Raw genomic sequence first — 16,460 nt, 5'->3', positions numbered from 1 at the left:
TTTCATTTTATTTCTTATTCAGATATGAATATGGCATTTTCTGAAAATTAATTAGTGTCATAGGAAAAGTAAGTAATTATAAATTAGAATATATAGAAAACCATCAGTACAAAAAAATATAATTTAATTTAAAGTAAAATAATACCACACATCAAAAAAAATATGGTAATATTCCAATACCCACGATTTCAAAAGCTAGGAAATAATTCAGTTTTATTCCAATTACAATCGCAATAACAATTTGAAATAATAAAATACAGTTTAATATGTCCATTTGTCTGTTTATTCTATACATGTCAAAAGTTAATTCAGGAACTTGTATAAATCTTAAACACGATTATTATTAAATTTGGCCAGTGAACTGTAAGGTATGGAAAGCTATGATTGAGGTATTGCAGCAGTTGTAGCAAATACCTTTCTCTTGACCTAAATGTAGACTATATAGTGTTCACTGTTAGCTGTATGAATCACCATTGTATTATTAACCACAGGGTGTTTCATTACCTACATATTTAATTCCTATTCTTTTGTTTTTCTCCACTCACCACAACCGCAGTACCAGGCTCTATGTACGCCGGTAGAATTGATTTTGCCTGTTGGTCTGATAATACAGTACAGTGATTTTTTGAATGAGAAGTATCAAATACAAGTCTTCTCCTATTTTATTCAACTTGCAGGGAAAATTGCAAGGTTCGATTTTTAAAATATTTTCTGATTTTTTTTCATTTTTCTGTTTTACTTATGTTAAAGATCTAGTTAAATTTTTATTCTTTTGCATTTTATTGTATGTACTGTGGGTCCCAATTGATCACCTCTGGCTGGATGGACCACCTTCACAATATATTGTTAATAAAAATAAATAAATAAATAAACAATTTTATTCTTACAAAATAAACTAATTTTATGTGAACTTATAAAACATTAGTTCCAAAAGAAGAAATATTGATGTGCTTTAATAAACATCAACTTCATTTGTAAGTATAACAGAACCCTTGTTAATTTAATAAAGCTTTTAAAAGCAAACACTTAAAACAGTCATCTAAAAATATCTCTGGATAATCTTATAATAATAATTTTAAAAAAATGTATAGTTTATAAAAAAGTGCACTTTATATACATAAAACAATTAAAAACAAAAAAATAAAATTAGCAAGATGTGTAGAAAAACTACTAATTAGGCTTATTGGTTTCATTGCTTTTTAAAAATTCATGCAGATTCAAGGATACTTTTAATTTAAATTTTTGATATGGTTTAATTAACATTATGCTGGAATCATGAGTCTATATGCTAAATTTTATCAATTATTTATTTTAAGTGAATTAATAATTTAATTTGAATTTGAAGTGCAAATCCTTTCAGCATTGTCTGTTGCATTTCATTGTCTTATCAATAAACAAATACCTATAAGTAAATAATGAATAACTATAATATATAATAAATAAAAATATTATCAAAATATTGTACTGTGTATAATTCGCAACAGCCTATGAAGACGAAAGCCTATCAGTAAGTGTAATGTCAGTTTTTTATGCCGTACCTGTATGTAATTAAGTTTTTAATGTAATTTTATTGTTTCGATTGTTTGTGTATGTTTCTCCTTACTGGAAGTTACTTGAATAAATTGAAATTAAATTGAAATTATTGATTGGAGGATAATATATTCCATTTTGAATTCATTCTTTTTGTTTGTTTTTGTATGAGGTGCTTTTCCATTGTTTGTATGCTCTATTTGTATAAATATGGTTGCTATTTATATTGTTTTACAATCTTGTCTCCACCCTACATGCATTGTCCTGTCTTTGATTAAGTGAGATCATATTTATGTTTGTTTCTTCTGAATCAATGTTTATCGCACCACATGCAGAGTACTCAATAATGAAGTTTTGAATTAAAAAAATTCAGAATTAAATTACTTTCAAATGCATACATCATCTTCACCATCATCATCATCATTAATAGGGTTCTGCTAACTTGCAGGTTTATAACAATCACCATTCCCTTCAACTTCAACACACTGTATGTAATCGAAAAATTACTTCCAGTAATTTCTGTATAGGTAATTCTTTGCTTGAAGCTATTCAGAAAAGCACAACTTTTGTAACTCTCCAATAGCTCCGAATTCTAAACAAAACAACACCCTATTTCCATAATTGAATTTTATAATGAAACTGTCACTTGTGTTTTTATTAAATGTGTAATTTTTGCCGAACAGAGTTAAAATTAGGTTTGAAGATATATTACAATTTAAGGTAATCAATTTTAATTTGGTTTTTGAATTTGTTAGAGCAGATAAATTCTGTTACGGTACATGCAGACTTATACGACCCATGTCATCATTCAGTTTGCTTAATACGACCTTGGTTATGAATAAACATCAAATTCTACTCACCTGCCTACCTAAACATTAATATAAAGGTAGTGTCAAATAACTGTGTCATATTACATAACTTCTCCAATAAAAAATAAAAATTTTTTCTATTAAAATCCAATTCATTGATTCAAGGTTGTATGTGTCTATATTGTGGGAGTTAGGATAATAGGAAATTACGTCCTTCATTAACAGTTTATAGATAGCATACAGTACTTTCAAAACTTGACTGTAAGTGACAATACATCAACATTGATTACTAAATATATTTTCAAGAATGTAACACAAAATAAAAATAAAGAGTATCGGTATTCTGTCATATTATAATACCACTTTACTGTAGTTTGAGTTCATTGAGTTTAAAATCAAAAAGATTTAAAAATATTACATTATTATTTAAAAAATTATCCTCCAGTCAGCAGCAAGTAAAAAACAATAATATGCTAGTCAAAATGTGATGGTCTATTGCCTTAAGTACTCAGTAAATTTGTTCCTATGGTAACAGAAACCATGGCATGTTGGAAAGACTAAAGCCATACCTTGGTATTGGAAAAACAGTTAAAACCTACTAACTAATAGTACTAAGCTAAAGCTATAGAGACCTAACCTATTGGTAATAATTCATAATATAGGCCTACTGTAGGGCACAGGTGGGCAAAGTGCTTAATAAGTGATTTTTTGTAGCCCGAGGCCTGCCAAACACTTTTGGCCAAAAATCAACTTTTTTACAGCTCGATACCGATCATCTGTAAAAAGTAATGCTAAAACTGAGAATAAAGTGGTATAAAAGCAATGCATGAAGGTTTTTGGAAGTACACTGTAAACATCCAAGTTTGGATGCGGCCCTCGGTGTTAAATCAAAAATTCACTTTGGCCCTCCAACGGATTTTTACGCCCACCCATGGCCTAGGGCCTATGTAATTTTTAATAGGTCCTCCAACTTATATTAATTAACTACTTATTTAGAATATTTATTTCTTTGTAAATTTGTTTCTTACTCAATAAAAATTCTACGAACTCTCAAATGGCAATGGCATAATTAACAGGGAGAGAGGGATTGAGAGTGAGCAGAGGGAGGAGATAAGATAATGGTACAGCTTAGTCAAGTGGGGTCCCTGGTTCATTCTATGGCTGCTCTTACTGTGTTTCAACTGGGAAACACCTTTATGCTTTATGAAGGTATAAGCCCTAACGCTGTCTATGGGAAGACAGGTTTAAGCCGTTGACCATATGTACACTCAAGGTTCATGTTCTACAAAGAACTTTGTACATTTATAGGAGAGATGGGAGGGGGGAGGGGGGAAGAGATTATTTCTTAGAGTAATAATCAATCACCAGCACCTACTATAAGATCTTCTGAACATTTCATATTAAGTACAGACTTGTAATTAGTCTTAGCAAGAAGTTCAGACGTAAACATAAACATTATACATACAGTAGAAGAAGTATAAGGTATTCTTAATGGAGTATATCAATAATTAATGACAAGCTATCTGTAGATTAACTGTAAAATGGTACTCTAAGATGCTCAATGATTTTTATGGTGTCATTTAAAGTGTCTACTAAGTCTGTAGAGCTGAACGGTTGTTCGAAAGGTATAGTTCATGCTTCTTGTGCTGTAGACTCCTGACTCCAGTGCCAGGTTTTTTAAATTGGGAATAACCGGGAATAAACTCGAATAACCCTCATTCATTGAGATCTAGGCTGGCTAAGCAGTGGCGCCGAGAGGCCAGGGTAAGTGCCCCAGGCCCGGCAGGGGCCCGGGAGAACTATGTAAAAAATAATAAAATAAAATAAATAGATGAAAATTATTAAATGTATACATTCATCCAGTATCATTCACATGTTTTTCAAGAATTGTAAATAAAGCTGACCGTTATTGATGAAAGCTGGTAATTATTCGCTTCTAATTCTTTTTCATTAATATTTTCATGACTTCTACTACTCTAGAGTTTATGACAATGTATCAAATAGTAAATTGTTTACGTTATTAATTAATAATTATAAAAGGCTTTGACCCTGGACATCGTCAATATACAGTACAACTTCAAGTTACAAAATATGAATAGACCTGATAGAGATTCGATTGTCAAATAAATACTGAATTAATATACTAAACCAGTGGTGGATTTAAGGTGAGGCCCAGCCCCCACCCCTTAAATTTTTCAAAATTTAACAAAAATTAAGAAAAAAAGAAAATTCTACTCAAGTCTATGAGTGCCATTTCCATAGGTGCCATATACACAGTAGGTGACACACTATTGATGTACTGACACAATATATACATGCTTTACTTTTTCAGTCATTATCTATCTACTGTAGGATGAAAGTCTCAGCATGTCTTCTCCAGTTCTGACATACAGTAATATGGTTTTAAAGTTTGAAGGACCAATACTTACAGTAACAATTAAAAGTTTTAATAACACGCAAAATAATTCTAAAAGGGTGATGGAATTAACATTTGCAGATGGAGTACAACAGTACTCACTCCAAAGTGTTTTACTTTCCTCTGATTTCAGTTTGATAATTTGGTATCAATGAACTTATTGTCATATGAAGAGACCTATTGTTGATTTTTTATGTCAAACTCAATTCAAGGAAAGTGAGAAGCAATTTCTACAGTGCCAAAATCCATCTGAATTTACATGAAGAATGGTGGTGTTCCAAATGCCGATAATTAGGTTTAATTCTTCCCTGGAGCATGTGAGAGCAACATGGGATTCAAACTGGATAGAACAGTATTTCTTGTTTTCCATAAAGATATGAGAACTAGCCTAATCCACAATTACTATATACTGTACAGTAATGCAAGATAAACATGGTTGAAACAACTTAAATCTGCTATTTACTATTTGCATTTTATATAGCTTTTTTTTTTATAAAACATAACACAACAAACATAAATACGTTATTTGTATATTATCGTCTAGGTGTATCTTCCCTGAACTATCAGCCATTAAGTCTGTGTTTCTACAATGTATAACAATGTAGTTACAATAAATGCTAGAACCCTGGTTTTGACGAGTATAGCAGTCGTAGCAGAACCCTGTGGGACGAGTATACTCGTCGCTGGCAGTGAACGCGTTGAGCGTTTTCTTGGTCAAAAATTGGTCGTTTATGAATGGTCAAAATATAATATTCTATTCACTGTAAACAAATGACCTTGGACAGCTTGTTTAAAATAATTAAAAATAAAAAAAAAAATTTCCCTAGCCGATATTCTGCAAAGAAAAATTGGCTGGTATATAGACTTCCCAACTACTGTACAAGTCTGAGAATCAACGAAAACCATTTTTTCGATCTGTGTTTTAATTATAAGATCGCTTTTTAGCTATAGTATTCAATATTGCATATTAATTTTTTATGTGTGTTCTCCAAGTTTTATGACACTGAGTTAAAATAATTGATGCAAAATACCCCTCATTTTCCCCCTAAAAATTATATTTGAGGCTTGCTATCCCAAAACTACTATAGTGTAGTGTTGCTAAATGTTAAACTGTGTAATTACATTAGAGTGTTGCAGTATTGTATAATACTGTACTGTAACTTAGTGCAGAAAGCCATAATATGTTTACTTGTCATAAATAGTAAATCGATTCCAGTAAAAGACCTATCATTTTAAAGATTACTGTATGTGGAGAATGTATTATGTATTGGCATATGGCAAGCTCCATTTACTCTATTAAGATATGTCACACACAGTAGGCCATTGCAAACCACTTTTTTTTATGTACCAAAAGCAATTTTAGTTTATATATTTCCTCATACACTGATCCTGTCTACATTTTTTAAAATGTTCAATTATGAATTTGTATGGTTTATAAACTGCTGTGAAGAGCTGGCAGGTACAGTTGTAATACCATTTGATTCTCAGGCGATTGTTGGAATTTGTTCAGGTACTGTAAACCTCAAGGTTATTCATAATTCAGTAAAGCTTAGCAAAAAATATACTAACAATGGGAGTTTCAAGTTTCATTGTAAAAGTCACTGTCACTTTTTGTAGTTTTCTTTCACCATTGCTCTTCAAACAAAAAATATTCTTGTTCCTAATAAACACAGGGTGTTAATGACAGAAAACTTGAACCACAGTTCAAAACTATGAATCTTCCATAAGACTGATATAAATCTGTAACTTGAGTAGGTTTAAAATGTTGACCAGTTTACAGTATAATTCACCTGTTCACGACATAAGCCTCTCAATGTCATGGATGCAGAATGGAAAGTTAATCAAGTGAGAACCTAGTTTTCGGTTCATAGTCTAGTGCTGTATACATTTAGGCTCTAATAACCAGACTGAAAAGTAGCAATCTGCATTATTATTGGAAAGCAGGGAGGGGTTTTTTACAAGAACTTTCCCCAAAATTTTAAAATAAATTTTACCAATTTCATCTGCACATTTTAACTGAAATTGTCTGCATGCTGGTCCTGTTTCTGTATCACAAATTTTCAAAAAGAAAGCCTAGTAGACAGTAGTACTTCAGTATACAGGAGCAACAAAAACTGAGTTCACCACAGTGCCTGTATATAGTAAATAAGGACTTATTATGGCCTACTAGGCCTATCATAATCACCCTTTGCTTACCTTGTAAACCTTGCCGAAAGCACCGTCGCCACATTCGCCAACAATCTCCCATTCTTGTTCAGGGTCTTTATCTCTTATTAACTGAGTATATTGAGGTTTCTTTGGTTTACTTCCACGAAAAAATAATCTCCTTATACTCTCTCCAATGGACGTCATTTTAAATACTAGTTTCTGTGTTGACTTTTTAGTCAATTGTTGAGAGGCTCACTCACTCTCACTCCTCAAAATCAAAGTGGGTCGATTATTCAACACAAAAAACAGATTTGTTTGTCATGTTTTCCTGACGACACCAGCAGAAGTAAAATGTACTTTCAGTCACAGCATAATTTGCACTAAAAACCATACAGGTTGTCAGTTCTTCCACAAAAGTAGCTAGGCCCTAGGCCTAGTCTATGCTACTTTGACTACACTTCACCAGGAATCGGGCGGTGAGGATAGTCGCTTCCTCTTGTTGGTGTAACGTACGTCGCTCCGCTTGACTTCCGATTTTACAAACTGTGATATGATGCACGTCGTATTTTAGCGGCAAAAGATATAGGCTGTTTCTACACAAACATAGAACAAGATAATAATTTCACTCAAACCAGTTAGAAGAATGAATCAAATTGAACTAAAAAACCCTCCACATAAAGCACAAAAACTGACAGTTTATTGGTTAATGTGACCCCTTCCGAGAAATCAACACAAACAGGTCAGGTGTCCATTTTCTAGTTTTGCACCACACCTGATTACGTCACCATTTCTCGCAAAAAATTGGTGGCAGCAAACATACTTTTAGAGCAAACGCGGTTATTTATTTCAACAAAATAAACAGAGCAAGACAATTAAACTAGTACAATCGGACCACAAAACCTATGAAGTTGAAGAATGGTGTTGAATTGAACATTTAGTACGATTTAAAAAAAAATAATCAATCAATAATATAAATTAAACCTGTTGATGAAGCCAACATCTTCACGAGGAAACAAACACAAAGGAAGCAGCACTCATATTTACAAAAACTTTAATATTCATTTAAAGATTTTGTGATACATTACAAGTAAATGATACCAAAAACATTGTACAACTTTTTACTGTTTATTTCTTTCTTTACATCCATCTCCCTTTGTATTAATATTTCTGGCTGGCCAACACAAAATTTGTTTTGTTGGTCTCTGCCTTCTTCCTACTTAGTTTCCATTTATTACAAATACCCTTTTTCGTTCTGCAAAACATGATAAATATGGGCAAATCACATAAAAGCTTCACAGTATGAACAGTTCCAGTGGTGTATCTAGGAGGGTGCAGTCGTCACCCCAAAAATCACTGTCAAGTAATTAAAAATTACCTTATTTCGCGAATTTGCACCCCTCAACTGACCATCGAGTCCCCCACTTCACCTTCGACCCCCTCCCTCTCATATCAGCACCGGCATTTCAAGACATCTAGATATGCCACTGCAGAGGTCTACATTCTATTTAAACTTTGTCCACACCATGATTATCCCATATTTATGGGTGTGACTTTGTGTGTTTGGGACGGAGCTAAGCATTCTATTTAATGTCTGTCAACATTATAAAATTTTATATGATTAGCCCATATTGTGTGTTTGGACAGAGCAAATCATTCTATTTTTACAGGACTGTAGAAATATGGGAGATAACATGACGGTTGCATGAACTTATTTTTTAAGTCTGCATTTATTAAGTTAATCTTAAAATTTCACAATAATTGTAAGCTTTCAAATTAAGTATAAAAAACCGCTTTTATTTTTAATCGTAGAAACACATTTTAACAAAACTACACCGTTTACAAAAGGACTGAGAACACTCCCCTACACTTATATTTTGGTATACACAATTCAATTTAGTACCTTTGAGTTTTTATATGTAAATTTAAATAGGTTGCTTGCATATTAACGAATAAATATAATTTATAATTGTAATTATAAATTAGTATTCATTAATTAACCCAAATTCTATTTTAGTGTATTCTTTATTTTTTTTAATAAAAAATTTTAAAAAAACCCCCCTTACTTGACAATTACATTAAATTTTCCAATACAACATTGTTAATTACAATAACGATAACAATGAATTTTTTTGGTGACACCATATTTTAAAAGCAAGCAATTTTAGGTTACTCCCTAAATTAATGTAATTAAGGTTTTTATTTATGAAGGTTTTATGACAGAGTATAAGCACCATTAAACCCTGGATACTTCACAAATATAAAACTTACAAGATTTTATAGAAATCTTTGAAACATATATATTATTACTACTTATTACTACTTACTATCAATATTATTTACTGACAATATTGTAATAGTAAAACAAAACAAAACAAAATTAATACTTCAAAACCCAACCCCACTGTAGAGACAATCTTTAAATAGTTTAAAATTATTTAAAATTATCTTCCACACAAATGTCACCAACCCACTTAAAACACACCCACCCCTACAAGTTCTCTCAACCCAATAAAAAGTGTCCTAATGCTACAAACATTTTGAATACAATTAAAATATATTATCCCCGATCAACTTAATAAAAATGTACATGGCCCAATCATTTTCCCAACTCCATCAAAGAGTACCCAATCCAGAGACATTAAAGCCCCATTAAATCATAACCCAAAGCCACTGAAACATACACCCCTCGTCTTTCCCCACCCCAAGTGTCCCTTTCATCATTGTATTTTATTTTAATATCTTTTTTATTGTTGATTGTACAGTTATTGATGAATAAATAAATGAAGATATTATCCCCCATCCTTAAACACAAAAACCAAGGGTTAGGCCTAGGAAGCCAAAGGCTATTGGTCTAGTTAGTATTTTGATGCTAAATATTAACACAATTTATTTCATATTTGGTTCATTTTACTTTCAGACTTGTTATCTGAGGAACACCAGTGTCAAAATTTTCATTCACATTAAAATTAGTCGAACGTTATTGGCCAGGCTTTTTATACCTGGATACTGTAGGCTTCCACGATAGCATAACTCTTAAGCTCTGTCTCTACTATCAAATTTTCTTTGATAAAAAACTGTTGTATGCCCATATATAGTCATAATGTGGCTGTATATGGTCATGATGTGATGTCATCATGACCATATTTAGGCATATCACATGTTTTTGTTAAACAACATTTAACAGTCTAGACAGGGCTTTACTTTGGTAAATAATGAAAGTTTTAAAGAAGTAAGAAATGAAATGGTAATCATTTTTCAATATGTTACTTGATTCTACTTGTTATCTGCTCATATTGACCAGCACCTTTTTATACATATTTTATATCAAAATATACATTATCTATATTTGGTATTGATGCGATAGCACATAATGGTCACTGAAAATAACTGACCGAGAATTTAATCACCATAAAAGCCACTCTCAAACCTCATTAGGAGACTAATTTAAACCATGGTCTATTTTCAGTTAATAGCTCTGTGGTTATATATAGTAAATGTGTTAGGCCATTAAAGTGTGTAACGGTGAGAGTGACAGTTTAATTAATAGCCCATTTAGACTAGACTTCTGTTGCAATTGGTTGCGATGTCAAAGGTGGTAATAATAAATACTCCTGTTTGCTAGCAATTGCAACCTTTGGGTGCCCTATGTTTATATATACTGTAGCTACAGTATTAGGTTGTTATAATGTGTAACAGTGAGAACAAAGGCGGCGGTTTAATATCCTATTTAGACTAGACTTCTGCACCTTTCCGGAATATCAACTGACCATTCAGACGAGGGCCGGGACTACACATGTGTCTTACAAACACACATGTTGTCCCACAAACGCATAAAGTATGTTTTAACACTGTTGATTTGTGGGACTTTAGCAACAACATACGAGGGGCGGGGCTTAGCTAAAAGGACCATTCATTGCCATGTCAACAGTGGCAATCAAAACTGATTACAATCCAATTCGCTACCAATTGCAAAGTTTGGGTGCATTCGGACACAACAAACTTTACAGCAGAACATGAGGTCATAGGTTGATGCCACTACAATGATTGGCTCATGTTCACTGATGATCAGTGCCTCTGGAATTTATTGCGATTCATTGGGATTGGATTCTATGTTGATGAGGAGTCAAAAAGAGCGTGTAGCGCCCATTTGTAACAGCTGACAATTGCGATTCCGCTAAGCCTAGCCCTTCAGATATTGTTGCTAAGATCCCACAAAAAAATAACATAAATGTACGTGTATTTGTAGGACAGGCGCGTATTCTTGGAACTGTTCTGATTGGTCAGTTGTTTAAGTTCAATTGACACTCCGGAGAGTCCATTTGTGAGCATTTCCCACAAGATTGTGTTTGGATGTTTGGTCATAGTAACTGTTAAAACTGATCACAAAAGTCCAGTCTAAATAGCATAAATTTAGATTTAAAGATATATCATGTTAAACTGTGAGAGCAGTATAACCACAAGTACTGTGGTATGAAAGTCAAATCAACTACCTACTATACACATAATCACAGGGTCTGTGACATAATGATAACAACAATGATGATAATTTTAACAATACCAAAATTAATAATAATAATAATAATAATAATAACAATAATAATAATGGAATACTGAGTTGTTGTATATAAAATAGTATTAAAATGGTTAAATTCAATGAATATTTACATATATATACCACAATGCAATATATAACAATTGATTTATAGCTGCTATTGCCTCGATGCATTAAAACAAGAAAAGACTTTATTCATGCCTTACAAAACCATGAATAAAAATATGATTGCAAAGGCAATTTTAAATTTATACCATAATGCTGGAAAGTATATGCACACAAAAACATTTATTTTAAGGTTGACCACCACCTCCACCATAATAACAATCAATTCATGAAGGAGATCCCATCAGCGTCATTTTTTGCAGTACACAGTTGTTTTCAAACCTTTGTCTCTCTACCTAACATACGTGGACTTGTACTTTCTTCTGTGTTCGTCTGCAGCTTGACTTTTGACCTTAAATTATCTGCTGGGGAGTCATCAAACACACCATCAACGTCATCAATATTCTCATTCTTGTCTGGGGTTGCTAAAGTGAAAAAAAAAACAAGAAAACAAAATTATTTTTCTACTAATAACTTCCTTATAAGTGTCTACTTGAAATTATTACAGGGATAATTGCAAGAAACTAAACCATTCCACCTGGATGTTGAACTAGTACAGCTTGAAATTGAAGACTCTACTATATAACAGTAATGTAGATTGCATCCTTCTGTATGTTCTAAATGAAGGAGGGTCACCAAGTCCAACATAAGAAGAATTAATGCCTTCCTCAACAAATGTCTACTGTAGAGAAGCTGCATTTCCTGGCCAAATAAGATACCACACCCCAAGCTCAACAGTAGGAAAGTAAGCCACAGTATCATAAAGGGAATAAGTCCTGGTGTATCCTATGGCTGGGACACCTGTTTAGAAAGGATTACTCTAAAGACACCACCTGGACAAAAAAAAAAACATGAAATGCCGAAACAACACCTGGTGTAGGACTGTGATGACTAAAATAAATGTCACATTTGGATAAAGCACATTATGCAAAAGACAAGAACAGGTGGAAATATTATAGCGGCTTTATGTCCCAGTGGGTATAAAGACGATTAGCCTGTAAAGTGGTGACTTGATCTTCGACTTACTTATGGATAAATCTTCATAGATGGATGCTTTCCTGGTTGGTGGTGAGGCTGGGGCAATCCTCTTGGGCTTTGGAGATTTCACCAACATCTTTGACTGACACGCTTCCTTCCAGCACCCTACAAGAAAACCAAAAAGGCACAACCAATACAAGAATGAGTAAAGCTCTGTCCCCACTATATAAAGTGTTATGTGACAAATGTATGTTCTCACGTGTACTAATGTTATCATCTCTATCAATCTCTCACATGCATCAATATTCTCACATTATTATATCAATGTCCTCACATGTATCAATATTCTCACATTATTATATCAATGTCCTCACATGTATCAATATTCTCACATACCGTAATTATTTGATGGGGCGCGTTTATTGTTGAGAAGGGTTTTTCAGGGGGGGGGGGGCATATATTTGAGGGAAACTTTATATACTTTTTGGTGTAAACCGGATCTGTATACGCCCCTTGATTACCGTAAAAATGTGTTATTGTATGATCACAAAGACTTATTGATCCAACCAGGTTAGAAAAAAAAGTAATTCTACTTGAGTAGAACAATAATAGAATGTGTTGAGAATGATGTTCCATTACAGTCATTTAGGGGGCATTTATTCTAGGAACAAATATGCATGGGACATTTTATTCCAAATGAGGATCTGGAAGAGGCGAATATTTGAGGGGAGGGGGGCATTTATTCGAATAAATACAGTATACCAATATTCTCACATATTAATGTTATCATGTCTATCAATATTCTCACATGTACTAATGTTCTCACCTGCATTGATGTTCTTATCTATACCATTGTTCTCTCCTATTATGAATATTCTTATTTACATTAATTTACTCACCTGTATCAAGAAAATGCTGTTCAAATGCTTGAATCCACTTTGAAAAAGCTCTGTTGGATTCTGTTGCTATGATGTACTTCACTTTGAAACTGCCGTTTTTACACGTCATCAGGAATGTGTTGAGTCGTTTACGTACCGCTTGATCAGTCGAGCTTACTACTGTATCCTATCAACAATAAAATTATTTTATTTTTTACTTATTTAGCTGAGCATATATTAATATTAAGCCATATTAATTTAAATGTTTGTCTCAAAGCTCCCATGCGCATTAGTAAGTTCATGTGCATTGTTTTTGTCTAAAAAAAGTAGAAACATTTAAAAAAACTAATAATAAAATTTTTCTTCCAAAAAATATATATCTCACTCAAATTGACCCAGTGCAACAATAAAAATATTTTTATTAGAAAATATTAAAAAAAAAAAAAAAAAAAAAAAAACGCATTCCGTATTAGGTTTTTGGAAACAGGAGTGCTTTGAGACAATTAAATTAATATGGCCTTATGAATATAATGGGAAAATGGTGTGAAAAATTCCAAGGCAGGTATGAGATTTCAGTTTCTTCAGAAAAATGGTATACTAAAACACACAATTTAAAAAAGATTTCACCAAAAGTACATAATAGTGGAATATTTATTATATATATTAATACCAATACCAAGATGATAATCATTGTAGCTTATTAGATAGGTGATCATACCCTTTGTATCCTAATTGAAGTGACCGGTATTACACTACCAACATCTTCTGGTTTATTCCAGCATTTTAGCTTACCCTCCCTCAGAACACACCATTTACGAGTCCACTGCGTCTTAGTCCCTACAATCTCCTGATAATATAAGAAAAAAAAAGAGAAATAGTACTGTAGTTAATACTGAACCTCGCTAATACCTAAACAAAGTTAATACAAATAAAATATCTAGCGTGCTAATGTACTGTAATACATTCAATTTCCGAATAACTGAAACACGCTACTATACTACTATGAAGATTCAAAATGTACATACATACACATTTTTAAAATTTTATACCAACATTTTGTTTGCTGTCCATTTGAAATAAAAGGTTTGCAGTGAAAGGTTATGAACCTTGCACAGCGGCACTTTCCGCAACTATAACAGCCATTTTGTAGGTGTCAAATTGTCATTTTCACCTTCTATACAGTAATTACTATTGTATTCTAATATTTTATAGTGTATTTCACTCTGTATAAGTTCATAACCCACCACCTAAACTTTAACCTTTTGGGATAATATCCCAAACACAAAAATCGTGCTGACTTTGTGAATGAGTTTACCCCAAGTAATAGCGAGTCTACAGGTGTGGCGCTAAGATCTAGTCTAGTGCTCACAAAGACAAGGCTGTGCACTTCTAGATCTAGCTAGCATTTTGATGCTAAATTTCAATGAATGTCTTTCTTGATATTGGTTTATCATAACATTTATTAAATTTATCTGTTTCTAAAGATTATTTGATTAGAAACTTTCTTATACACTATTAAATTATTATTAACTATTATTATTATTATTATATTATAATTATTATTATAATTATTATTATTATTATTATTTATTCAGGAGCACAATACATGCACCAAGGATTGTCAAATAGCGAATATATCCCTGTCCTACTTGTGGGTGACAATCGCTTGCACATGACAAACATACACACACGATGCTTTACACAAACTAAATCTCAATATGAGGTTTAGAGAGTGCAGTCAAATTGGTCTTGAGAATCAGTGGAATTGAACCCTGGGATTGGAAGGCAAGCATCTTACCTACCAAACTATTTAACTCCACTATAACCAAGCACAAGGTAGTGAAAACAAGGCTGGACTGGAATGTTAGATGTGGACCAGGGTGGAATGGAGACTTAATTTATCAACTAGTACTTAAGAATGCATCACATTAAAAGTTGGTGCATAAAACATAAAATAGACATATGCTATGTACCAAATATGAAGAAAAAAAAAAGATTGACTAGTTACAGATTCAGATTCACTATATTATCATTTATATTGTGATTGTGATGCAGAAGACTTGATCAACATATTATCATTAATCACAATACCAACAACTAAAAACACATTTTCCTTCATATCATCTGTGATAAAATCTTCGAAATTTAAACAGTGGAGAATAAAATAGTAGGCCTATAAAAGACCTTCAGAGTATGTTACATTTATTATCATCATAGCAGCACCTGTTTTTAGTAAATTAAACATCTTAGCTGCGGAGCATCCCAGAGGACCTGTGTATGAGGCAATTGCGGAAGGTCATAATACATGAAGTGGTCCTATCAGATTAACAGCCGAGCCTCCATTCTTATCATGAGATTGTAGGCCATTTCCAAAGGAGTGTTGCCATAAAATCTAAGGAGGAAGTGATCATGGTAATGCATACTAAATGTATCCGGGGGGAAAGAAATTAGTTGAACATTTAAGACAAATTTCCACGTCAGGTAGGGCAAAATTACACCTATACATGTTTCTCCAGACGCAAATCCAGTTAATGTCTATTATTCCATCACGACAATAACAATTTCTCTCATATTGAAATTATGAATTGTTATTAAATATTATTTTGTGTGTGGAAAAACCTAATAAAGAAAGAAAGAGGAAAGGGAAAGAAAAAGGATAACTTCACCTTCTTTGAAAATAAAGAAAAAACTGAGTGAAAATTATGGGGATTTTTTTTTGGGGTGGGAGGGGCAGAGGGGTGGAAGGGATTCTAAATGACTTACCTGGAAATTAAGATACCCAGACACCATTTCTTCCATCATGCATGTTGGCTGAGCTACTAATCGACAACAGAAGTGTCCATAGATCCTTAGTCTATGAGGACATGTTACATCTAAGAGAAGAGTGACCACATACAGTCATGAATGAAATATTGTACTTTTTCCCATGAAATAGTAATTAAAATAATAATAATATTAAGATTTATATAGTGTATATTTAAAGTGCTATTTTTCACGACTACCTGGTAGCCTCTCTCTACAAAAACTACAGAACAATTATTATT

General features: G+C 32.7%; 2 protein-coding genes across 4 annotated transcripts in view; both read right to left on the bottom strand.

The window, feature by feature from the left end:
• LOC117123546 (serine/threonine-protein kinase 10-like) overlaps nucleotides 1–7,685 on the bottom strand; it is a 52,188-nt gene extending 44,503 nt beyond the window's left edge. For both annotated transcript variants that reach the window (XM_033269513.1, XM_033269514.1), the window contains exon 1: nucleotides 6,952–7,685. In XM_033269513.1, the coding sequence (XP_033125404.1) occupies nucleotides 6,952–7,107 (156 nt within the window). In that variant the 5' untranslated portion in view covers nucleotides 7,108–7,685. The remainder of the gene's footprint in view (nucleotides 1–6,951) is intronic.
• Nucleotides 7,686–7,937: 252 nt separating this feature from the next.
• LOC117123547 (rhotekin-2-like) overlaps nucleotides 7,938–16,460 on the bottom strand; it is a 31,443-nt gene continuing 22,920 nt past the window's right edge. For both annotated transcript variants that reach the window (XM_033269515.1, XM_033269516.1), the window contains 5 exons: nucleotides 16,180–16,289; nucleotides 14,135–14,263; nucleotides 13,438–13,603; nucleotides 12,587–12,703; nucleotides 7,938–11,985 (listed from right to left, as the gene is read on the bottom strand). In XM_033269515.1, coding sequence (XP_033125406.1) covers nucleotides 11,837–11,985; nucleotides 12,587–12,703; nucleotides 13,438–13,603; nucleotides 14,135–14,263; nucleotides 16,180–16,289 — 671 coding nt within the window. In that variant the 3' untranslated portion in view covers nucleotides 7,938–11,836. The remainder of the gene's footprint in view (nucleotides 11,986–12,586; nucleotides 12,704–13,437; nucleotides 13,604–14,134; nucleotides 14,264–16,179; nucleotides 16,290–16,460) is intronic.

The sequence above is a fragment of the Anneissia japonica genome, unplaced genomic scaffold, assembly GCF_011630105.1.
Source record: "Anneissia japonica isolate Jap-2015-1 unplaced genomic scaffold, ASM1163010v1 scaffold287714_len2871179_cov188, whole genome shotgun sequence".
Taxonomy (NCBI): domain Eukaryota; kingdom Metazoa; phylum Echinodermata; class Crinoidea; order Comatulida; family Comatulidae; genus Anneissia; species Anneissia japonica.
This window is presented reverse-complemented; position numbering and strand designations above follow the sequence as displayed.